This window comes from Conger conger, chromosome 17, assembly GCF_963514075.1.
Source record: "Conger conger chromosome 17, fConCon1.1, whole genome shotgun sequence".
Classification (NCBI taxonomy): domain Eukaryota; kingdom Metazoa; phylum Chordata; class Actinopteri; order Anguilliformes; family Congridae; genus Conger; species Conger conger.
Genome location: NC_083776.1, coordinates 14161068 through 14186382, shown reverse-complemented (window position 1 = coordinate 14186382; position 25315 = coordinate 14161068). Strand labels below are relative to the sequence as shown.

General features: G+C 46.0%; 4 protein-coding genes and 1 non-coding gene across 11 annotated transcripts in view; 3 read left to right on the top strand and 2 right to left on the bottom strand.

Moving 5' to 3' along the window:
- Window positions 1–47: 47 nt before the first annotated feature.
- Window positions 48–5595, top strand: nabp1a (nucleic acid binding protein 1a). 5 transcript variants are annotated; one of them, XM_061226107.1, is made up of 7 exons: window positions 48–78; window positions 1094–1134; window positions 2850–2988; window positions 3080–3151; window positions 3663–3747; window positions 4316–4379; window positions 4920–5595. In XM_061226107.1, exons 2-7 carry the CDS (start codon window positions 1119–1121, stop codon window positions 5120–5122), a joined length of 579 nt encoding a protein of 192 aa, XP_061082091.1. In that variant the 5' UTR covers window positions 48–78; window positions 1094–1118; the 3' UTR covers window positions 5123–5595. The 5 variants fall into 5 exon arrangements, with proteins under 5 accessions (XP_061082091.1, XP_061082089.1, XP_061082090.1 ...); XM_061226105.1 differs by lacking the exon at window positions 48–78 and adding an exon at window positions 256–281; XM_061226106.1 differs by lacking the exon at window positions 48–78 and adding an exon at window positions 727–746.
- On the top strand, window positions 486–567 carry trnas-cga (transfer RNA serine (anticodon CGA)). Its single transcript has one exon. It is a non-coding gene; the product is annotated as a tRNA-Ser (tRNA).
- ftcdnl1 (formiminotransferase cyclodeaminase N-terminal like 1) lies at window positions 5358–14862 on the bottom strand. Of its 3 annotated transcripts, none has more exons than XM_061226100.1 (6): window positions 14842–14862; window positions 11568–11686; window positions 11239–11334; window positions 10578–10733; window positions 9973–10161; window positions 5358–7885 (listed from the first exon to the last, which is right to left on the bottom strand). In XM_061226100.1, exons 2-6 carry the CDS (start codon window positions 11680–11682, stop codon window positions 7464–7466), a joined length of 978 nt encoding a protein of 325 aa, XP_061082084.1. In that variant the 5' UTR covers window positions 11683–11686; window positions 14842–14862; the 3' UTR covers window positions 5358–7463. The 3 variants fall into 3 exon arrangements, with proteins under 3 accessions (XP_061082084.1, XP_061082083.1, XP_061082082.1); XM_061226099.1 differs by lacking the exon at window positions 14842–14862 and adding an exon at window positions 13432–13540; XM_061226098.1 differs by lacking the exon at window positions 14842–14862 and adding an exon at window positions 13432–13512 and having other exon boundaries at window positions 11568–11682.
- On the top strand, window positions 13704–18552 carry c17h2orf69 (chromosome 17 C2orf69 homolog). Its single transcript, XM_061226101.1, has 2 exons — window positions 13704–14110; window positions 15749–18552. Exons 1-2 carry the CDS (start codon window positions 13814–13816, stop codon window positions 16451–16453), a joined length of 1002 nt encoding a protein of 333 aa, XP_061082085.1. The 5' UTR covers window positions 13704–13813; the 3' UTR covers window positions 16454–18552.
- Window positions 18553–20967: 2415 nt separating this feature from the next.
- The window catches only part of stk17b (serine/threonine kinase 17b (apoptosis-inducing)), a 19440-nt gene continuing 15092 nt past the window's right edge, over window positions 20968–25315 (bottom strand). The window contains exon 7 of the mRNA XM_061226153.1: window positions 20968–25315. This exon is cut by the window's right edge and continues 398 nt beyond it. The gene's annotated coding sequence lies outside the window, so the exon portion shown is untranslated.

Sequence of the window (25315 nt, the reverse complement as noted above, 5' to 3'; positions counted from 1 at the left end):
TTCGAACTTGAAATATCGTGAGACAATTCTTCTCTTTCCTTCTTGGGAGCGTAACAGAGACCATTGCGCGATTCCAGGGTAGATATCAAACTTAGGCTAGCTACTGTTACCTCTTGAATTTTTACACAGAAATGACTTCATAAGAAAACGACCAAAAACTACGCTGCCATGCCATTATTTTGTATGATGTAGATTTAAAATGTTGGACTGTTGACGTTGTAGCAAGTCAAACTTGTGGAAAAGCTGTAAAATGCACAGGCCTATGCTAGCATGCTAACGAGGTAGCCAGTCATCCGGGTTCCTTGCCATTTTAAGAACAATGTCGACCATGCATTTTGACGTTAGTTGTGTATTTGCAATAGCAATTATATTCTTTCGTTTAATTAGAGTTATTAGTGTGTTAATCGACAGAATAGGTTAAAGATTATGCCACGTACTTTGTGTACTTATCTAGTAATCTCCGTAAGGGAGAGGCAGGAGAATATGTCACGGTGGCCGAGAGGTTAAGGCGTTGGACTCGAAATCCAATGGGGTTTCCCCGCACAGGTTCGAATCCTGTTCGTGACGCAAAGTTTTTTTTGGCATGCTCATACAAGTTCTTAAAACATGCACGCACAGCGTTGTCATTGTTATATAAAGCGATCACATTCTTTTAAATCACCAGTGCTACAAATGTAAATCACCAATGCTGGAACAAATAGGCTACATCAAACTTAGTGACGAAATTGAACACGACAAGCTATGAGGTAGACCTATATAACAAGTTAATTTTGCAGTGCTGGACATTTTTCGTTTCGCTTGTTAGGAATATGGATAAATGCTAGCAGTGCATGTGAACTTCCGTACAAACGTTTATCGTGACTTGTATCCAGCCTCGTGTCAACTTTGTTTAGGGGGGGGGGCGGGGGTGGAGGTGGAGTAGCTAGCCTGTAGCCGACAAGTTGCACCTGCGACACAATACCGGGCCAATAATGTCACTGAATAAGAGATGTGTTTTAAAATAGCTAATATAATTATAATGAAAGCAAAATGAAATGGAAAGAATGTCACCGCTGGCTGAGTGTCTAAACATGCTCCGTTTTTGCCCAATCAGATCCTGTCCCTCAGAGGACCATTGTATGGATAGACAGAATGGTAAGCACCATTAACGACCGGTTCTTAGAGAGTTTTCATATTTTTATCATTGATGTTGTACATTATGGAGCAAGACGATCATAAGCAAAGGATACAGCGTTCACATACACGACATTACTTAAGCAGATAAACTGCTACTGAACGCAGGGTATGTTGCTGCGCTGCCTGAAAGCAGACTAAAAAGTATTTTCCCGTACTGCCCCCCTTTTAGAGGGAGTGCAATGGAACAATCCTGTCTCTTTATAAAACCGGTAAACGGCACGTTGGCGCAGTCCGGGGCATTGTTTGGAAAAAGGAGGCGGTGTAGAATGTAATGCGATTTAAATGGTTCAGAAGGCGTAAAAATAGACTTTATCAGTTGAGAAATTAGCGCCAGGTCTTTAAGTATGTTAAATGGTAACACCTAAACTTACGATTGAAACCTAAAATATATAGTTGGTTAGCTGGCTACATACTAACGTTAGCTAGACTTGTAGCGTGACAAAAGTTAACCCGCTCACAAAAGAGGCTCAGTTATTCCGTCGTTTCTTTATAAAAAAAATATTATCAAATAAAGCTAGGCCCCGGTGCCTCAATGTTCGGCGAATAGCGCACTCCCCAGAAATCTGGGTGTCAATAGACAAGTCTTTTGTGGTTGAAGCTCACCATTGTAAAAACGGGTTTAGTGAACAATCCTGACTCAGATCTAAGACGTCCAGACTAGAGAATGTCGGAGACATTGTAACCAAATTTAAATCCGGAATATGATCAAGGATCGAAGCGGCTTATTGTGTCTAAATTAACAACTGTAGCCGTGCTACAGATAATTCAATATTCAGATGTGTGGGTTTATTGTACTACATGAACCCGTACAGAGGAAGTGAGTCAATTCTAGTGATATCAAGCAAGCTTGGTGGCTATAGCTAGCTATATTTAAAAGCGAAAGTGTATATCCTGTACATTTTCATCGCAAGATTTATTTTCCCATCGGAATACATTTGGCTGCTATTTTCCGCACATTTAGAACTAGCCAAGGCGAAGTCTTATTCATGATCAGCTAGATAGTTGAATTTCACCTTCACTGGCTAACTAGCCGGTTCCCACACCCGAATGCTGCTCAGTGTATTAACCAACTAGCTAGCTAGCTAGCCAACGTTACATTCCCTCAAAATGTCGAACATACCAAACGAAGCTGTGTTCTTGATAAAAGATGTAAAGCCTGGATTGAAAAATTTAAATATCATCTTTATTGTTTTGGAAATAGGTAAGTTACTCGGGTGAACCCCGTATCCCTCATGAAGGATCGCGTTTTCTTTTTTACCCCCTTCCTTAAAGGGACAGAAATCGTTTTGATTAGTGGAAGTGATGACGCACAGTTAACTTAGTTTTCACAGGAACGTTCTCTCTCTCTCTGCGTGTGTGTGTGTGTTTAAATACCCAGATGTATCGGTGTTCATGAGTTTTACGGTTTGTGGAATGGATGGTTTTTGTATGTGAGCAATTGTTTTTTTTTGTTTTTTTTAATAGATTTTAAGTTTCAGGAAATGTTGTTTTTCCACTTGCTGCTTTGAGGAATATGATGCAATTTATTTCACAATTATACTGAACATTCTTTTTCTTTTGTGCGATGCCAATCATAATTTACTACTGTGTTGCGTAAAGGGGCTGTATTTGGTAAGTCTTGGGTAAGAGTCTGGCAGTAAAAATGAAAATGTCACTGCTTGTCGTGATGACAGGCCGGGTGACGAAGACGAAGGACGGGCACGAGGTGCGGTCCTGCAAGGTCGCAGACAAGAGCGGGAGCATCACCATCTCCGTGTGGGACGAGCTGGGCGGCCTCATCCAGCCCGGAGACATCATCCGCCTGACCAGAGGGTAGGCAGCCTCAGCCAGCGCTCCCATAACGGGCTACTCCCACACCCTTCCTCTCCCCCACCCCACCCCTCACCATCTCTCACCCCCACAGGTACGCGTCCATCTGGAAGGGCTGTCTCACACTGTACACTGGACGAGGTGGAGACCTTCAGAAGATCGGAGAGTGAGTACTGCAGAAAATTGCACTTCCTGTTTTGGGGCATCTCGGCCTGCCTGGACAGGTCTGGCTCACAGCTGTACAGATCTGCTGATCTTTAAATGATGTGGATTGGCTGATGCAATGATGTCAAAGGCTTGATTAACGGGATGGGCTCTCTAGGTTGAGAATAAGATCAACAGGTCTGTGCAGGTGCGATGGATCCAGGCTGGCAGAACTCAGCCCAAGTTCACCTCTACCATGTCCATAGTAACTGCAAAGATTTTGTACTATTATACATGTTTGAAAATTTATTATTTTGGTGCCTTCAGATATTCAGCAGATGGGAATACTGCTAGGACTTTGTGCTGCATTGTTAGGTTGTAAAATGACTTGATTCTGTTTTCTGATTTGCATATACCACACGGATGCCCAATCTGTTTAGTAGTGGGGGGAGTGTGAGAAATCTTCTGTGCCCTGACATCTACCTTCATTTTTTTTGTGGGCTTTGCCCTGTGCTCCTGGTTTCCCCCTGCAGGTTCTGCATGGTCTACTCCGAAGTGCCCAATTTCAGTGAGCCAAACCTAGAGCTGCTGGCCCAGAACAACCCGCAGAACAAAACGGTGAGCACCGCTGCCAACCCAGAACCGCAAACCCAGAACCGCAAACCCAGAACCGCAAACCCAGGAGTCCACGGGCTGTGTTCGAAACCACATGCGTGGCATACTACTCCTACTTCATTTGAAATTTAGTACGAGTAGTATGCTAGTACTTTTGAACACCCCCCAGGTCACATGGTTCAGGCTGATTGCATTCCTCTCATAGTGAAGGCTCCCTGGCCCAGAATAGACTGAAGAGCCGCTCTCTGTCCCCCCCCCCTCACCCCGCTCTCCGAAAGCCGTGGCGTGGGAACCGTTCCCAGCGTTCCCATCGCACAGCGGGAGCGTTCGGACCCCCCCGGCTCAGCAGGGCCCTGCCTGAGCGGCAGAGGCTAGCGAGGGTCTTCAGCCTCTTTCTGACACATTAAGGTTCAGCTCGTCCACTGGGAGCCATTCTATATTTAAGTGAGCCGCTAATTGCTTCACACTCTTCGTACATGGGGATGAGGGCCCTTCTGGCCTGGCACAGGTCTTTTGTTCGCTTTGGTTTGGGCTTGTGTAACCTGAGTCCTGTCCCCCCCCCTCTCTACAGGCCAAATCTGACCAGTCTGGAAACTTCCCAGCCAATCAGAATTCAGGTACTTCTGCACAGACGGGTAAGTGGAGACAGGCTGGACTTTTCTATGAAGTCTTCCAATCAGATTGTGGTGCACACTGAGTTGAGGAAATATTTGACCCAATCCTTAGGAGTGAATCATCTTCTTTCCTTTTTTTTTTTTTTTTTTTTTTGCTGCTCGGAAGGAATGTTAAAGGGTTTAGTAGAGTCACTGTAAAAGATTTTGTGCTCAAACTTTAAATGATTTGTAGTGGAGCTTTGGTACTGCTGGACAATATTTTGGGGAGTAGTCCTACATGACAATGTGTATAAACCATTGAAATTAAACATGAATTGGCAATGTAGAGATCACAAAGTTCAGTTGATCTAACTTACCAGAAAAATTAATGTTAACTATGCATGGTTTAGGAAGGTGTATTAACAGTGTATAGTTAGAGCCACAACCAGCAGTCCTCAGCCCTTGAGAGAGCATCTTGGGGAGTTGAATTGGGATGCATGGTTTCAGTTAGTGTGCTATTGCACGTTGATTGGTTTGATTTTGAAGCCCCGCCTAGCTGAAACAGCGTTTGTGTCCTTCCAGGGAACGGTTCTCTCCAGACTTACTCCACCAACAGCTCGTCCCCTGCACCCCGGGACCCCAGCTTCGGGGCTCTGGGGCGGGTCAACGGGCGTATCCCAGGAAACGGAGCCTCCGCGGTCACCGCAGGGGGCCCGGCAGCCACGCCCAAACCGTCGGTCACCATCAGCAACGGCCGGGACCCGAGACGCGCGTCGAAGAGATGAGACTGAAGCCCAGAGACCCCCCAGACGCCCCCTCTCCCCTGCCCCGGCAGGGAGACGCACAGAAGCACCCCTTACCCATGTGCCAGAAATCCCACCCCCACCCCCACCCCCCTGCTCTGCCCAACCTGACTGATTCAATTCGCTAAACTATTCACCCTACTTGAACACTTGATGCACTTTCTATTTCTTAATTTATGATGAACTTGAGTCATTGCTGTAATTTTCTTCAGGAAACTTTATGGTTTGTTTTTTTTTTTTTTTGCTTGTTTGAATTGCCCGAGTTGAATTTTATTTTGATCTCAAAGTTACAAACCTGCTGCTTCATTTTTATTTTTTTCTCTTGCTCACCCCACTTACCCCCCCAGCCTGACCAGAATATGCCAGAAGTGAGTGTGAAAAGTAAAGGTGGTAGTTTTATTTCTACAGGTAGGATAACGTGATTAGTATAAAATAAAAAAGGTGAAATCCCCCAATATTTTGCAGGTGTCTTTTTTTTTTCTTTTCTTTCCCCCCCACAACTAGTTCCAAAGCAATTTCGGGTCCCCTTTCTGCTGCCTTACATATGCACCCATATTTGCATAAACTTGCAACACGATGATGCATTCTCTCTCTCTGCAGGAAAAACCATTGCAAATATTACATGGGACGCATGGCTTAATAAATTCAGCACACCATTAATGCTGAATGCCCCAGTTGTGTGATCCCCAGGACTAATCCCCACTCACCCATGCTCATTTTACATCCCGTAGGCTACAGTTCATAAATACCAACACTGCTGGCTTGAATACAGTGGAATGAAACATGATATGCCTGGGCTTGGTTGGTACTAATGTTCCAACTACTTTAGTTTATACTGGTTTAGGAAACCTCAGTCTAAGAAATAAATTGTAAACCAGTAAATTTGTTTTCACCAAGCACTTTATATGAACTTTTGTAATGATCAATTTATTCAAATCAGGCATACTATGCACACAATTGACCACACTTTAGCAAACATTCGTAAAATTGAATAGGTGCTTAAAAGTAGTGTTCATGAAACCAATTTTCCAAAGGAAATATAACCTACAATAAGCCTTTGGTTGGCCTAGAAGTTCAGCTGGTTTCAAAGGCCTAAAATGGCTTCCAATTGAATGGAACCCACCAAAAATGTTGCATAAGATATGAGTTTCCTAAACCCAGCCCTCTCTGAGAAACATTTACAAAAGTTCTCTCTCCCCAGCTGTGCTTCATCAAGTTTCACATATGAAAAGTAGAGCTTCCTGTTACAAAGGGTGTATTTTTGAGTGCCACGAATACAGTAACATGCTAGGGCAAAATATCGAAAACAAGGCTCTTGAAACTGTCATACCAGACGGGAGGAAATGAATTTGCCTCGAGTCAATGTTCGGAAAGAGAACTGAACATTTCCATGCATTTCATGTAGGGGCAAATACAATTTTCAATATATCTCTGTTACATGAGAAAAAACAATCTTCTAAACCATTTCATGAGGGGTGGGTGTTGAAAAGGCAACAGAGTTATTCCCTAGTTCATTTATTTTAAGATATGGGGTGATAATGCTCAGCATTGAACTACATATGTAGCAGCCACTGAGCAAACCTGAGTCAGACAATTTGTGGAAATAAGTGACCCGTTTAGACATCAGTACATAGCATTACTGAAAAAAAATAAACAACATTTTTGTTTTTTTTCATTTTCTTCCATACAACTAAGTTTTGGTTAGTAATCCTGGCGCAGAAAACATCAGCTGGGAAAAATAACTGAACAAGACGCTGATGTTATTAACGTCAATGCCTCCTGAGTCACCAGATCTGAGCCCAATCAAGCATTCGGGAATGATGCCCAGGGCAGTGATTAGCATTCCCATTAACAGGGTGTGAGATGATTGGTTTTTGTGCAAGAGTGGTGTCATATTCCTTCAGCAAGATCCCAGATACTTTTATGCAAAGCAATATACAGACCTTACCAGCAAAACAAAGCAACTACATTGTTTCCGTTTTGTAGGTACAGTATGAGTATACAGCTTAAAGCAGGGGTGCAGTCCGGTCCTCGAGGTTTGGCCTGCGTACTGGTTTTTGTTCCAAGAAATTGCCTTGTTCTTAATTTGCTGGCAGCTCTACAAATTACCCTGGTTCAAGCCTGTACTTGAGCACACTAAAATCATTAGGCTGCATTCTGTATCCGATACTCATATACATGTCAGATAAGATATGATTGAGTCAATTAAATAATTAAGGCCAGAAGTTTGCACGAAATCCTGAAACGGATCGGCCCTTTTTGTGCACCCCTGGTTTAAAATCACGCTGCACACAAATTTGGCGGAAGCCGAATCCGTGCCCGTTCACATGCGCACCCTGCGCTGTTCCCGCCAAAACTCGCCGATGCCCAGTGCGAGGGCCCGCTGGGCCAGGCCCCTGCACTCCAGGGGGGTGAACCCCACCAGGGCGGTGCCCGTGGTGCCCACGCCGTGCTCTCCTGCCAGCTGTGCCACGCGGGCGGTGACGAGGGAGGCGGGGACGTGGCAGTACTGCTCACCTCCGATGGTGAAGGAGGGCCAGCCCGGTTCGGGCGGGGCCCCTCGCACGCTCTCCACGTTGCAGGCCATCTCCACGGCGCCCTCGTGAGGCAGGGCGAGGACCTGCACCCCCGGCAGGCCCCCTGGGGCCGACTCGCGAAGCCCCACGGCCACGAGCCGGCCCACCCCGACGTCACGCGTGTCGATGGTCACGTTGCAGTTCATCACGTAGGGGCTGGCGCCTACTCCTGCAGGACGGGAGGGGGAAAGGTCAGGGGGGAAAGGTCAGACACACCTGGAGGAGGGGAGAGGGAAAGGTCAGGGGGGAAAGGTCGGACACACCTGGAGGAGGGGGGGGGAGGTCAGGGGGGAAAGGTCAGACACACCTGGAGGAGGGGAGAGGGAAAGGTCAGGGGGTAAAGGTCAGACACACCTGGAGGAGGGGGGGGGAGGTCAGGGGGGAAAGGTCAGACACACCTGGAGGAGGGGAGAGGGAAAGGTCAGGGGGTAAAGGTCAGACACCTGGAGGAGGGGAGAGGGAAAGGTCAGGGGGTAAAGGTCAGACACACTTGGAGGAGGGGGGGGGGGGGTCAGGGGAGAAAGGTCAGGCACACAATGAGAGAAACACAGAGCAGCTGGAGGAAAAGAACATGCAACGGTTGTCGCAGTAGCAGGACTGGTTCTTACTGTTACTATAATAATATTTAACTACAGTAATAATACAGTTTTTTAATTTGGGCTAAAGGTGCTGATCTCTAATCGTTTTTGTCAGCATTATTATAATTAGATTTTTTTTCCCATGGCTATTTCCATTCCGTTATCAATTTGAGAGGCAGTTAAGGGCCTATATAAAACCACCATTCCATTCATAGGGGATAATCCATTTTCAAAAACTAATTAAAAATCATGCTAAAATCTCACAAAGCACTAAAGGTAACACACAATATATTCCATCAGTTTAGAAGCATATAAATGCCAACCAAAAGCATCAGTGCTCTATTGCTAGCGGTAGTAGTAGGCCTAGGAGCGCAAAGAGACTCCCCCACGTGGCCTTTTGAAAATCCTGCCAGCGGCCTACAGCTCCTTCTCACTCGCCTGAACTTTCAGAAAAGATCGTGAGACCCATTGAAACTACCACCAGAGGGAGCCAACGGACCTCTAACTCTGTCTGCCGTGCCCTATTCATTCAAAACTTGGCATTTAAAGTTCCATTTAAGACCGGGTATTTTCAGCTTTTAGGACTTTTCTAATAAAGCCAATGCATATCTCTGATGGAGATTCCGCCATTTATTATCTTGAATGAATTAATATAGGCTATATTATTATGAAACACATCTGTGAAGCAAATTTCACACATTTTCATTCATGTCACCCCAAGAACATACATGTACTGCAGACTGAATGCTCTTAGATTGATGTCCACCTATTTGATTAGTCACGGTGAAATACGCTCTGGTTATGCCCTGGCTAAGCCCTGATTAAGCTCTGGTTAAGCTCTGGTTATGCTCTGGTGAAGTCCTGGTTAAGCCCTGGTTAAGCCCTGGTTAAGTTGTGGTTATGCTCTGGTTATGCTCTGGTTATGCCCTGGTTAGATTCTGGTTATGCTCTGGTTATGCCCTGTTTAAACTCTGGCTATGCTCGGTTCCTGTTGTTTACGACGAAAAGCCTTCCGCACAGTACAGCTAGCTGAACCAGCATGAGGAGGCCACACCCGTCTCCCTTTGACACGTTGGGCACCTCCAGGAGATGGGGTTATGATGCAGGCTTGGGCTTGGTGGAAAAACAGCCAACGCAGTTTCACATTTCACTCAGACACACCTTTAAGGCTGAGAATTTGTTTACTGTCAAGAGCTGAATTCAGGTCACTCGTAGTGTCATACACTGTGTTGTTTTTCTCACGGTGCTGTTTTAGAGGTCATCATGTTTATCTTGATTGCCAGTTGTATGAATCAGACATAATTGTACCCGTTCTGAGTGCCGAATGTAGCAGCTGTACTTTTAAGTGTCGCAGGAACAGCACGACATACTGGACTTATCAAGCAGTGAAATGTTGTTGTAGCTGGTATTAAAACAAAAATCCCAATAATTTCTGAAACTACAATTCAGGACTTCTTTAATTATCATGCAGGGTTAAGGGCCTTGCTCAAGGGCCCAACAGCTGTGTGGATCTTATTGTTCTACTGTTGTCCTGTCGGTGGCATTAGGATGGTCCAATCACATCATTATGTTCTGAATTTTGACATATTCTGCTATATATTCTACGTATTCTGCAGGAATTACACTGGCATCAATATGGCTGCAGTATTTTTCAAGGGCCGGTCTGCTGGGCACTGACCTGTGAGGCCGTACCTCCTCTGGAGCTTTTCCCCCACGTCCGGCCTGACGGTCTCCAGGTCCAGGTGTTTCTTGAACCAGCCCAGCTCCTTACGCCTGTGGGCCAGGCCTCGCTGCTGGGGGGAGTCAGCGAAGCCGAAATGGAAGACGCTCGTCCCAGGGACCCTTTCAGTCAGAGTGGCAGCCAGAGCTTCACAGGAAGAGCCCGAGTTAGAACCAGGGTGTACTGTGCACATGCATGCACACACAGACAAAACACTCACACACACAACATTCATACAAACACACCTATATATACACAGGCATGCACACAAACAAAACACTAACTCACACACACAAACACTCACATAAGCGCACACAAACAAAACACACATACAGGCACACACAAAACACACTCACAAACAACACTCAGGCAACCACACAAAATACTTAAACACTCATACAACACAAAACAACATCAAATACATATTTACACACATATACTGCATGTGTACACATGCACACACATAGACATAAATCACAGAAATATATAAGAATGCATGTAATAATATGCATAGAAAGAACTAAATCAGCATTATTTGACTCCTCCAACGCACACCTGCTCACCTTTGGCCTCGTTCCCACACTCCTCCAGCCCCACCTCCTCCCCGAGTGGATATATGGGCACCAGGTCCACAGCCCCCATGCAGGGGTGGTCCCCCGCATGGCCCCGCATGTCAATGTGCTGACAGGCCTGCTGGCAGGCCGACAACACAGCCTCCCCTGAAACAACCAAAATCAAAAACGCACAACTCAAACACTGAAGGTACCTGGAATCAGACCCATCTGAATGAGCCTGATCCCAGCTCCCGAAACAATGCATCCTAGGACAGCAGAGAGGCTTGGTCAACAAAGTCAATGAAGAGCTCTAGATGATTAACCTGCATTAATTATTTTCTTAGTGGTGATCTTATTCGGAGCAACTTACTCAGCGAACACGTTATACTCAGATACTGACACACCTGTAGTGCAGGATATGCACTGAAGCAATTGAGGAATTTTGGCAAATCAAAGGAACAAGGGTAACCCACTTATGAGCCTGCCTCTGACACCATTGCATTACACCGCTGCACTGAAGCCAATTCCACTCCCAACAACTAAACGTGAGTAAACCTGACATTGCGTTTGATCTTCAGTACTCCAACACAGGAGTGGGTAGCAGAGCTGGAATGGTTCCTAGCAGGAGGAAAAGATAGTCATAAAAACAAGCACGCTGAGTTGGACTCACTGATTCTGTCAACGCTAGCCACGATGGTGATGACTGAGCGGTTGTAGTCATAGTCGCTGAAGATGTTGAGAACAGTGGTCCCCTCTCGCTGCCCTCCTGACAACAAAGTCAAAACAAAGCAACATTTTCACATTAGTTATTTAGGTGACGCTCTTATCCAAAGCAACGTACAGTTGATTAGACTAAGCAGGGGACAATCCCCCCTGGAGCAATGTGGGGTTAAGGGCCTAGCTCAAGGGCCCGAAGCTGTGCAGATCGTGGCTAGACTGATTCATATACCTTAGCCACTAGGCTAAAGGCTACATTTTCTGCTTAGTAAAAAACCTCACCGCTGCTGTTGTAGATGGCCGCCTGTGCCACCTTCTCCACTATGCCCTTGCTCCGAGCCTCGGAGATGTTGAGCAGACAGGCGACAAGACGCTGTCCCACTGCCCCCGGGGACATCTTCCTGTCAAATATGGACAAAACGAGGGACTGCTCATTCACAGTGACCAACTGTACAAGTGCACTCCATGAACAGGCCCTTCACTAGCACACTGAAGTGACCTATCCAGACCAGGGCGGCCAGCTTTAAAATATCCAGGAGGTCATTCCATAAATGAGAAGCACAACATCCAAACACAGGTTTTTCTCATTCAGAGGGAGAGACCGGGAACTTTAAGAAGTAGTTTTACTTGGCAGCATGACTGATGGGTACTACTGCCAGTTCACAATTCAGATCTACGCATGTAGCTCCAAAACGCTGAATCCTGGCACACAGATACCGTGTTAATTCTAAGTTTGTACCACTTGCAGACAAAACACACAATATGTGGTTTAAAACGCTGCTGTGACCTTTGCAAACCAGTGATTTTGCTCATGTGACGTTTTGTTTGGAGTCGATCAAGTGTTTTGATTTTGCACTGTTTTGAAGCCATGCTGAAAGAAATGTGAAAACTTAGTGTAATGCCCAGAAAGAAGCATTTGTGGACAAAATTCAGTGAATAGTAATACTATTTGTAAATTTAAGAGATTATTGAGTAAAATTACACCCATGAAGATATGTTCTCAAATGTCTGGAGTCAAATTTGCTTGTGCAAAAGATTACTTTTGTAGGCGAGTAGCCATTACATTACATTACATTATTGGCATTTGTCAGACGCTCTTATCCAGAGCGACATACAGTTGATTAGACTAAGCAGGAGACAATCCTCCCCTGGAGCAATGCAGGGTTAAGGGCCTTGCTCAAGGGCCCAACGGCTGTGCAGATCCTATTGTGGCTAAACCTGGATTAGAACCACCAACCTTGCGTGTCCCAGTCATTTACCTTAACCACTACGCCCTGACATGACATATGCCAAAGGTTTTAAGGTGAGTTTATAGCCCACTTTGTGCTCCTACTTCAACATATTTGGACAGACATTATTTAATGCAATTCGTTATCAGTGTACCTTAATGATTTCCAGTAAAATAAACAGTTAGATAGTATTTCTTAACTCAATTCTGTGAAATAAAACATAATGTCTGGGTGAGCTTGAAAATGGTGCTGCTGAAGATGCATTTGATCATGTACATTTTCCATAACATAATAAATAAATGCACGATATAATTGAAGGTAAACTGTCAATTTGTTGTTGGTTTTTTTGTTTGTTTTTTCGGAATTTGACAAAATCAATGCCAATTTTGAGCAAAAATCACTTTGTGGGCTTAATTGGAACACTTCAAGGGCACACGTGACCCTTTTAAACCCGGCCAAACTTTTCAGATATGAAGATAAATATCTTTATTTTTATTGTAATTAAAGATGCGTGATTAATCTTCAGATTTATTATTGCTGTTTTGACAAAACATTTATCTATTCATTAGAAAATCGCCTTCGTTTGGGTGTGCTTAAAGGGAGCATTTCCCTTATATTCCACGTCAAGACAGCAGCGGAGACACCATAATCCGCAAAATTACTGAGCATCGTTTTTGCTTGCTTCGTCAGGTGTATGGCTTTAAACATAGTTTTATACAAAATCTGAAGTTATCAACGGTACAAAGTCCAGAGACAACCAACTACTCTTGTTTTCCAACCTGAACCAAAGCAAACCATGTCATAGGAAAACAAAAAAGGAAACGGATTGCAACGCATGCAGAACTGAATATTCAACTTGCAGATGTCGTTTATGAGCTTGCGAGGGACTCAGTAGAGCGTTATTAAAAAGGTCATACCTGCGTTATGTTTCTGCAAAATCGACAGTAACGTAAACCTTGCAAGCTGCTCTTCAACTCGTGGGCCACTACTGCGCGCATGCGCACTATATTTCATCAGCGCCACAGGTGGTTGTACAAAAAATAACATCTTTTGCTTACTGACATCAGTCTTAGATACCGCAAAAATATTGATTGTTGAAAGACACTCGTAGAAAAATATACAGTTACGTTTTATATTGAGGTGGAAGATTAGAAAACGAAATGAATGCAACTGCTTTCGATGAGAACGTAACCCGGTTATTATGAATATTTTTGACCGGAACAGCAGATGTCGCTGTTGCTTGGTTTAGCGTGGATGGTTTAAAGTACCGACATTACAAGTAATCCCTCTCTGGCGCCCATGTCAAGCATCCGAGCCATAGCTGCTGGTTTCTCCCTAATAGCCGTGGCAAGGAGCATGAGCACCGCAGCTGGGTCTTCGGAGGGTCCGGGACTGTGCCTAGGCGGCACTGCTGGCACTCGGTCAGGGAGCCCTCCTCGCTTGCTTCGACTAACTGATGTTCCCGGGTATGAGGCGCACCGAGTGAACGATGTGTTGCTACTGAGGCCAGCTGGAGCCGAGAGCCCGTGCGGCTCTGACACAGAGGCCGCCGAGGATGGGAGTGAGCACGTAGTGTTCTTCCCAGGAGACATCCAGGTTAGACTCCCATCTACGATTCGCAAGTATTGTATTGACCTGTCGTCACCGAGGTTTATGCATGCAATGGTGGTTTGTGCAAATATTTGCTTAGCTTGCTAGCTAGATAAAATGGATAGCTAACTAGCTAGCTTGCTAACTGCTGCGTCTATTACGAAGCAGTAAATGGCTTGTCAGCTTGATTGCCGGTTTTTTATAGTCAGCCCACCCTCCTCTTTACAACAAACAATGCCTTTAGTATGAATTTGAATACTTTTTCAATTTTTAGCACGGCTAGCTGCGTATCAAATTTGTTTATTTAGACAGTTGTAGGGTATTTCGTGGAAGCTAACAAGTTAGCCATAGTTAACGTTTTTTTTATTCCCAGGTGCTCAAATGAAATTGTGTTGAGTTGACGTAACGTTACTCACCTGTAGGGAGATTAGAGTTTACGTTCATTAACAATACATGCTCTTAAATTAATATTCGACCACGTAGTTGCTGTATTTAATTGGCAATATCAATATAGGTTTCTACCGTTACTAGAAGCCGCTAACTTTTTTCGGTCATGGTTTGTATTAAACCATGATTGATAGTATAATGCGTATTGAATGACACTCGAAATTATGAAAGTAACACCTTCGCGATATTTTTTAAAAGTTGCCTTCTATTAATAAAAAGTTCAAAGCATAGGGATGTAAGCAAAGGGTTTATCGTTACGTGCTGCAACCTGTCCGAACTTAACAGCTTACTTAGCCCTTGCACGTGGAGGATGGTGATTATCACTATTCTTGGGCTACTCGGGACTTCTATTTGGGGCGGACAGATTTGGGTTTATTGATGGTCATGTGTACACACAACTGAAAGGGCTTTTCCATTAGCCAGGGCTGTGTGGGAAGGCGGTGCATGGTCGTCGGGATGTTAGTATTCCCAGGGGGTTTGGAATATTCCCAGGCGTTGTTAGCATTTCGGGGGTGCTGTGAGCGCGCGCGGCCTTGTGGTGGCCCCTGACCCAAGATCTAATGAATGGCCACATTGTCTCTAATCCCAGCGCTGAAAATTGGGTACACATCACTGAATACCAAAAGGATCCTCTTGCAGGGCTCTCTATGCCTGTTCCGTGCACAACTAGAGAAAGTGGTGAATTGCTACCTTATCCCATTACGACTGTATCGTTTTGCTTTGCTTTTGCACTGCTGTTGTCAGTCTTCAGGCATCGTTTTCAGATTCGTCATGCTTTTTGCAAGCAACCAGAATGCATGACAAAGTTAAGTGCATAATGCTGGATAACAAAGTCTCCCCTGGTACTGCCAGTGCCAGTGTACACTTGCATACTTTTGTACAATTATGTGTGTACTTATACTGTCAGAAAGATATACAGAGGCAAGAAATTGCTCCCAGTAAGTTCCCAGCCGAGAGTGGGTTGAATTATACTGCTTCTCCACTGCAAAATGTGAAATTTAGAGTTTGGAATATATTAGTTTTGTTATTACAACATAAATTAGTGTGTGGAGTATATTGTTGTTGTTACTGTAACATGAATAATGTATCAACTTGTCCCTCAGATACATTGGGATAGTTGGGCATGTAGTTGGTCCGTGAACTTAATTTAGGTTTGTGTGGGTTGAAACGTCTCTCTCTCTCTCTCCCTGCCTGTAGAACTTTCAGCAGGAGATGGTTCTCCAGCCGGAGGGGGCCCAGTACCAGGGCTGGAGCCTGGAGAGGGTGGCCCTGATCCTGGGCCGGCGCTTCCCCGGCCGCCACGTGTGGGTGGTGCGGGCGTCCTGCATGTACCTGCACAAGTTCAGCTGCTACCATAACTTCGTGGAGAGCAACATGTTCGGGGCGCCCGAGCACTCGGCCGACTACGGGGCCCTCCGCCACCTGAGGGCGCTGCTGAGCCACGGCATGGAGCGGGCCGGCCTGCTGCCCCCCGGGGGGGCCTCCTCCTCGCCCTTCCCCCCGCCGGGCTTCTCCCTGGCCCTGGTGGGCTTCAGCAAGGGCTGCGTGGTGCTCAACCAGATGGTGTACGAGCTGGCGGGCGCCAGGGCCGACCCCCTGCTGGGGCCCTTCGTGGGCAGCGTGACGGACATGTTCTGGCTGGACGGGGGCCACCCCGGGGGCAGCGAGACCTGGGTGACGGACCGGCGGGCCCTGCGCGAGCTGGCGGCCAGCGGGGCCGCTCTACACGCCCACGTGACCCCCTACGAGGTGCGCGACCCCATGAGGGCCTGGGTGGGACGCGAGCACCGCCGGTTCGTGCGGACCCTGCAGGAGCTGGGGGCCCGCCTGTCCAACACCCTGCACTTCGAGGACGAGCCGCCCTCCATCGACAACCACTTCCGGGTCATCCAGACCTTCTGACCGGGGAGGAGCGCCCGGGGGACTCGAGACCCTCTCTCTGGGGCGTTAATGTTGGTCCGCCGGTCCGGTCTGAGGTTCGGGGCGGAGTCTTAATTTTAAAGGCCGTCGTATAGGAAGGGGAGGAGATTGATTGACAGGCCATGCATGAGAATCAGGTGCAGACCCCAATTGATAGCAACAAAAAAAAACCCATCAGAGCCGATCAAAATCGGGTTCGTCAGAAGACGGCTTGTGCAGCTTGTTGCGCCTTAAAAATGAGTTGCTGTTTTTTTGTCCCCTGCTCATGTCTCAGTTTTACTTTATGGCACCATTGGGCTTCCGTACGCTGCCGCCAAGGAAGTGAAGTAGTGCGTTTAACCTGTAGCTTTCATAAGTGGGAATTCCTCACATCAGCAGCCCAAGCACCTCATCCTCCAATCAGAGCCGTGCCGCTGCTTTATCAAAGGAGCCCTGCAACACACACACACACTCACACGCACGCACACACACACGCACGCACATACAGACGTGCACACGCATATATACCTACATTACATTAACGCAAATGGCAAAGCTCTCCATGAATATAATTTTCATGATTTGATACCCTTATCAAGGCAGACCGTACCTCAACGAGCTTAGCTTCCATTCACATATCGGTTCGTTGTTCCGGATACTTGCAGGAAGCGTTGGGGTGAAGTGCCTCGTTTAAGGTTTACAGCAGGGGTGTAAGCTTCTCCTGTCCTCCTCAGAGTCTGGACTCGGCAGTGCTCTGCCCTCTCCCGGTCTCAAACTCCCAAAAAACCTAACCTCTTTACAGCACTTTAAATTCAAATTGTTCTCATGTTGTATTTATTTGTTCCTCCGTCCATTTGAGATCGTGCCTGCCAGCGTCAGCTCTTCCCACCACCCCCTGAAGTCGCAGGAGTACTGCACTGTCACACTACCCCGCTTTCGCAGCTGATGCAGGCAGACTGCAGGCACCATCATGGCCAGGAGGGGTCACTGTTGCACAGAGTGCTTCCCATCAACTGCTGCTTTCCCTCCATGGGCAGGTAATGCAATGTCCAGCATTTCCGTAGAAGTCTGGCTGTTGTTAGCACTGCCATGCTTAGCATTCAGTTCTGATCCATGGGGATCCATTGTTATACAGAGGACTTGTGCATTAGGGTGAATACCACATGGAAAAACCCCACATACATCTTTCATACTGACTGAAAGCCATACCTGCTGTGTTTGAAATTGAGATCCACATGTTATATTACCTTGGTGGTGCAAGGTAAAACATAAAAAAAAAAAAAGGGATTCTCAAAAATTATTTTCTTTTTGAGTTTATTTTCCATTTTGTGTTAGATAAGTTACTGTTAAGCACAAACTTGTTTTTTTAAAATGTCGTATGCAGGAAGTAGGACGATGCACTAGGTCCGTTGTTGCTCAGTGTGTAAGTTAAGCCATTGTAGAGGAGATGCGTTGAATGTAGTTTTTTTTTGCTTCGTGTCCATTCCGTTGTTGAGGCTGAAAATGCTCTTCTAGAATATTCCGCAGGTGGCATTTAGAAAGCTCCTTAAAAAAAGGTCTTAAAGCATTGCATAGCCATGCTGAATGGTCCAACCATTTATTTTAGAAATGCTTTAAGAGGATTTCTGTTTTCTTAGTGGTATTTTTTTGAAGGCATTGTTGGTTTTTGTTAAAGGCTTGTATGCAGTTTTTTGTTATTTGTTCTTCTGAGGGGTTGAAAGTTGGGCAAACCCGAATAGCGGGTTGAAAAATTTAGTAAAATCGATAATGAACAAAAGATGTAAGTGAATGTAACGAGTTTAAAGTCATAACGAGAACATAAAACAAATGCAAAATAAACATTTTGGAGCCCAGCTGTATAGTGTGATGAGTGACTCTAACCATACTAACATACTCCGATCATGGTTCTCTGCAGAGTGCGTCTGTAATAATAACACAATAAAACACAGCCAATTGGACAGCTCTCACATGTACAGCTGCAGGTCTTAAAATGTGAAGAAAAACGCACCCCTCACTTCCTGTTCCTATTTTGAGATGAGATGTGCATCGGTGCAGGAACTGAACCTGCAAAACCATGAACTAAATAAAAACTCATGCTTCAAGTTGTTGTTGCCCGTGTCTATGCCTGGGGTCAGTGTTGCCGAAACAACTTTGAGATTGAAGAATAACTTCCACAAGTTTCTTCTTCTTTTTTAAACTATTTTTTTAAAATAAGAATGAGGAAATAAGATTGTTTCCTAAAGGGGCTTTGTCACAAGAAAACCTAGGAGGCTCCTTCAATGTTTCAACAAAAACTTTTTTCTATTTTAAGGGGTCTGTGAAAAACCCTTGTTTCCGTGAACTTCACTGCTATGCCCGAGGGTTTCTAATGGTGGTCTTGTCAAAAGCCTTGCGTGCCTCAGCTGTGGGTCACACAGAAGCCCCACCACCTCCGTAGGTAATGCGATCCCTCTCCATAGTCACAGCGAAGGACAAAGGGGCACAGGTATACTGTACCGAAAGTAGGGTGTGCCTGAAGAACAAGGAAGCCCACTCCTAAGGAATGACATCATCCCGGGTGCGCTGGGGGCAGGTGAGGCGTATCGGAGGTGTGGCGGGGGGGGCGCATTCCTACACGATGAGGTCGCGCGGTGAGTCAGCTGGGCTCGGGTTTAACCGCGCAGACGGATGAGACGAGCTCTTCTCACAGGTCGAGCCCAGGGGAACAGACTGATCCGTGGGGGTGGGAGGAGCCTGAGAGCGTTGCATCACGGGTGCACAGGTTCAGTTCTGACATCGGCTGAACCCGATGATTGGGGAAAAGTTTTTAATGTGAGCTTTAATGGACAAAGGCTGCAGGCCAGAACTGACTCACACACATAAACAAGAGGACTCGCCTGACTCCATACAGGCCCACCAAGGGCCACCACGAGCCTGAAGGAGAGGAACTGGGCATGCGGATATGACTTGTGAAAATGACCGTGTTCAGAGATGAGTCTGGCCTGATGTGCAACTGTGAGCTCTTATTCACTTCCTGCCCCCCCCCCCCCCTTCCAGACAGGTTCTCACACTGCACTGGGCCTGGGGGGGGGTGAGCTGTTACCTCATGCATTAAAACCAAAAGGAGTCACACAGTTCCAGGGCTCTAGGGCTGCATGTGCTTTGCGATATCACGCATTATCAAGCCTTTTAAATGCAGGCTTACTGGAACACAGCGAGAAGAGAGACACAAACACTCACCGGTGCCAAACCAGAAGTCAAATCGCCATGCAAATAAAGAGCTGCTCAATTCTCGTCCTATTACGTGCATACACTCACAATTAGACTTTTTATTTTTTATTTTTCAAATTTTATTGACTATTTTTGAGAGCTATCAAAATGATTGGCACTCCGAAAGATTCTTTATAGAGTGAAATCAAAGTTGGATAAACAAAATTCTACTCAAGTCTGAGTCATAAGGTAACTATGGTGGCCTTTCATCACTTCCAGCTTCAGTGGCGTATAAAAGATGCAGTAAAATCCGTCATATGGGGAAAACCAATGTACTGTCTGATCAAGAGACGAAGCACAAAACAGGTCAGATGATGAGAAGGAAACAAAAGGAAGAGGCAAGTGCACTGTTCCCACACAATGAGACATATTGGGAGGGAAAGAACCCAAGTTCCATCTCAGAAATTGTGAAACCTGTTTTGCGGAAATGTACAATTAGAACATTAGAACATTTTGGTTGAGTTCGCCAAATTATTAATAAAGTACAATATTTTCCCATGTGGGGAAGTTACAGGAGTTATCTCAAGAATGGTGCTTTCTGTAGTAATGCTTGTGCATCTTTATCAAGCGCCCATAAGTCTGGACCTGACCGTATATCTGCCAGAGAGCTTTGGAGAAAATGATGAAGACTTGACTGATGATGAAATGGGAGACAGTGAATTAAACTGCCTGATGTCTTTCCTGGAGGTATCCATCCCATAATTCTCAGCATTGCAGACTATATAGACAGCAGCTAAAGGGAATGGCGTTGCGTGTTCAGCGACTTTCAGAAGTCTCACGCTCACGACTGCTGTCTGTCCTGGTCCCACGGTGGTGGAATGACCTCCCGGTGGATGTCAGAACGGCAGAGTCTCTGACCTCCTTCAAGCACAGACTGAAGACCCATCTCTTCAGGCTACACCTTTCCCTCCCCAACTCACCACCATGATTAGCCTTAGACTGTAATGGCACTTATGTATAGATTGTATAGATATTGTTACTTGTATAGGTATTGTTATTTTTTGTATTCTAGCTGCAATTGTGGTATGCTAGTTTGAAAGTTGATTGTACTCTTAAAGGGTTCTGATTTTCTGCATGTTTACACTTGGACTCGGAACTATACTGTCCTCTCAGGTCCTCTTTGCACTTGTTCTTGTGTTTAATTTGCACTTTGTTGTACGTCGCTCTGGATAAGAGCGTCTGCTAAATGCCATGTAATGTAATGTAATGTAATATACCAGTCATTAAAGCACACGTCAGAATGAGAAAGACCACAAGCTCTCCAAATGTTGGGGGTTTTCCATCTTTAATAATAATTTTTTCCTCAATAACAGGAATGACCACATTAAGAATTTTTCTTTTGATGTAAGTATATTCAGACCCAGCTAAAACTATCAATCTTATAAATCAGGCATATAAAAACCATCTTTTAAAAAAACTATAAAATACAAAATAAATATATATTTCTTCCCAACATTATTTTCTTGGTTCCTAATTTACAGAATGTGTGTACCAGTGTTCTCCAGCCTTGCAGCCAGTGAGAGCAGGAAGTATGAAGTCATGGGGGAATTCAGATACCTTCTACCGTTGTAACAAATACACTCTACACCCTGTTCCACAGTTGCCCATTATCTCCGAGACAAAAGTTCCAGCTCTATGTACTCGACTGCCATTACCTGACAGACAAACATTCAAGCTATACAGCCTATTATATGGTTACCAGACAAACATTCCTGTTCCACTGTTACCATGGATAGACATTCCATATCTACGGCCAGTTCCTTTGCTACCTCACAAACATACCAGTTCTTCCACTGTGACCTCACTCGCACACATTCAGCTCTATGGCCTATATCATTGTTACCTCACAAACAAATTCCACTTCTATGGCCGGTTCCAGTGTTAACATATAAACACTCCAGCTCTATGCCGTTGCATTCTTACATCACAAACGTCCCAGTTATATGGCCAGTTCCACTGTCAACTCACAAACATTCCAGTTCTACAGCCTGTTCCAGTCAACTCAAAACATTCCAGTTCTCCAGCCTGTTCCAGTCAATTCAAACATTCTAGTTCTACAGCCTGTTCCACTTTTGTCTAAATGACAGCAGCTCAACTGATACTTGACAAAGATAAGCAGTCCGTTAAAACAGTCTGTTCCCTGGTTCACCACACAGGCAGTAGAGCCTCAGTGCTACTGCCTCTTCCAATACCCATGAACACCCACCCCACAGTACCGCAGTAGCTTCCCCTTTAGGACCCCGCGTTATGCTCCCATGGCTGCCGTTTGTGGGTGCCAGCCAGTGACATATCGGAGAAACACCGAGCCGCCAACAAAACCCATGTGTCCTCTCATCTCACAAACAAAGAGGACAATTCAGAGGAGGGATGTGTACTCCCGGTCTCCTGACACATCTGTCCCCCTCACCCCTCCGATCGCTCAGCCCCCTCCTGCCACGGCTCCAGTCCGCTCACACTTACAGAACCTCCTCTTCAGAACCCGCTGCTCAACGTTCCCGCGTCCATCCTGCCCTTTGCCCACGGGCCTCGTTCCAGGCCCCATACTCCTCTCCGCTACGTCATCGCTCCTCCGCCCGTCTTTCATATAAACCACATTCACTCTCCTTTTTCTCCGGGGAGCATCTTCTGAATTCACCGACGGCATTGCCCCAGTCCCCGACCAACCACCCACCAAACCAGGAGGGGGCTGACATCTTCCCTGCTGTCTGTCCTGCTCACGAAGTGTGTGCACTGTGACAGCCAGTCAGCTTTCCCAAAAGAGGCACCACAAACACCTGGGGCTATTCTCAAAAACCTGAAAAACGGATCAAAACCAGAAGACTTTATTTGGAGACTAAACCCCGTGCAGCCATTGGCCAGGCAAGAACCACGCCACCAGACAGAAGAACTGGTTGTCCCGCTGGCATTCTGCGCTTTTGTTGTTGGTTTCACCGAACCCTAACACTTGAGTTCCACATGCACCCACATTCTGGTGGCTTGGCGGCAATTAGGGACGCAAAAAAACTTGTGGGGCACGGTTAGTCTAGGGTTGGTGACGAGGAGTTACCGCTGGTTAGAAAATGGCTCTCAAGCTGGCTGGACTGGCAAACACTGGTACAGCATTTACGAAAGAGCAGTTTGTATTAATCACACACGTACAGTACAGACATACAGGCTTACAGCAGTGGCTGCTCGTGTAGCAAGTGTAAGCTGGGTTCACCTGAGGCCAGGATTGAGATTGGAATGTGCACGTCTATTTATTTATTTATTTATTTATTTATTAAACAAAAATTCACCTCATTGGAGGAGTGAGGGACAAGCACAGAGGAAGACCACTCCCACTTTTCTTCAGTCAGCTCCACCTATCAAACCCCTGCGCTCACTGCACCCTCCAATCACGTGAAGGCTCTCTACTGCAAGAGCAGCAAAATGCGGACCATCGTCAAGATCCCAACCAGAACAGCACGCGAAGACTGAGATTTTGCTTTCCCAGTCTTTTCCATAGCAGAATGTCCGCCCTTAGACTAGTGTTGTTCACTGGAGAAGGGGGCATCGGCAAAAGCTTAATATAAGCTCAGTGAAAGTTTCGTCTAAAGTGCCTGAAAATTAGCGACAGCGGTTGCAAGAGGAACTTTTGCAAAGCCGCCGTGTAGCAAAGACAAAAACAAACTTCTGTACGTTGGGCGTGGTGCACGAGCCGCGAAACAGCCCGGAACGCCTTGCTTTCTCGAAGAGCGCGCTTGGTCGTGTTCGCTGGCGTTCGTAAGGAGGGTGGTTCTGCGGTGATTACGCTGATGAGAAGCGGGGGAACGAAACGAGTTTGGTCTTGTGCTGCTGAACGCACACAAAGAGGAACACTTGAAAGGAGCGGTGTTCTGGGCACTTAGTCAGGCTCACAGAATCAGGGTGGAGCTGGCGCACACCAGCGCAAAGCTTTCCTAAATTTGACGTCCGGGTTCGAGTCGGAGTTAGAAGCTGTGTATACTTGCAGAACGGTCCCTCTCGTTTCACCCTCGTGACATCTTTTGGGTGGGGGAGAGGAGAACTTGTTAAAGCTGACATCGGTCGATTCCTGTGAGGCGTTGCCCGATAGCCTACAGTGAGGTGGTGGAGTCGTTCAGGCGGCAGGGTTTTCAATCGCACAGACCCCACCACTCTCCCTGCCAGACTGGCTGGAACCCTGCGCACTTTGGATAAAGTGCCAGCCATTTACCATTTACTATGCACGTTCTCTAGAAAAATGGGACCGGCAAATCGCTTTGCTCACGACACAATGACCCGCACTCTGAAGGCCAGTGATCCGATACACTTCCACTGGCATACGAACATTAAAACCAGCGTGCAGCCCAAACGGGTTCTGGACACGGGCAGCCGGCTACAATGAGTTCCCGGACATGGGACGGGCGGAATCTTAATGATGGCGGAAGGACCTCTCACCTTCTGTTCCCGGGCGCCATCTTGGAATGATAAATCGCCCTTGTGCCTGGGCATCTCTTGCTGGAAAGCTGGAGTGGGCAGTGGTGGGGGGGCTTGAAGAACAGCCACTCCCATCAGAGTATTGACCTCAACGGCCAATAGGACCCAACAGGTGGCTGTGACATTAATACGGGTCAGGTCACCGTGAGGTCACCCTGAGCGCTCGACCGTGTGAGAAATCTTGCTGGTCAAACGTAGCACTCTGCCCATCCACCCCACACTGCTCTGGTCAGACCGCGCAGAGTAACGGTCAGATACTGGCCTGATTTAAAGAACATGTATGGCACACATCCATTTAAAACACATGAATATTATCATTATTATTAAAAACATACACGATTAATGCACTTTTAAAATACAAACACTTAAAAAGGATGTAATCAGACATGTATAACATGGATGCATAGCTCTTCCTAATGGGAATGGTGAAGAGGTGGCTGAGAACACTGGACTAAAGTAATTTAATAAAAACAATCTCATCTCCTACAGGGGGTCTCAATTAGCTCGTCCCTGTGACCTTTGACCTTTGCGAGGAGCCGGGTCATTGGACAGGGGGAGGGGATATGGGGAATAAATACAAACACTCAGCTTTGACTCAGCATTTTGTCAGAGAGAGAGAGTGAGAGCGAGAGCGAGAGAGAGAGAGGGAGGAAGGAACAAAGAAGGAAGTGCGTTAGCCCAAGCGCCTGTGCAGGAAACATGCACGCTGCTAACCAGTAGCACTCATCGATCACTTCTGCAAACCGCGATTGGGCCAGACTCAAAACGGGCAGGGTTATGAGACCTCAGAGGGAGGGGCCCCACCCTGCCAGGACCGAGCAGTGGACACTTGGGCAGCCAGATCACCAGCTGCTCTTTCCTCCATTTCCATAACAGAGATAAAATTCAATCCACATTAAAAAGAAAGACAAGACCGAATACCAGCATGATAAATGACAAAATCAAAAATATTCTTACGCTGAACCTACAAATAATTCATACATACACAAAATAAACGTGAAGTTTATAGCAGAAAAAGATCCCGTTTGATATGATGATGATGATGATGATGATGATAATAATAATTATAATAATAATAATAATAATGAGCAGCGAGGTCTCCATGACAACACTGTTAATCTTTGGTTTAGCTGAAACAACCTTCAGAGACGGGCAAAAGTA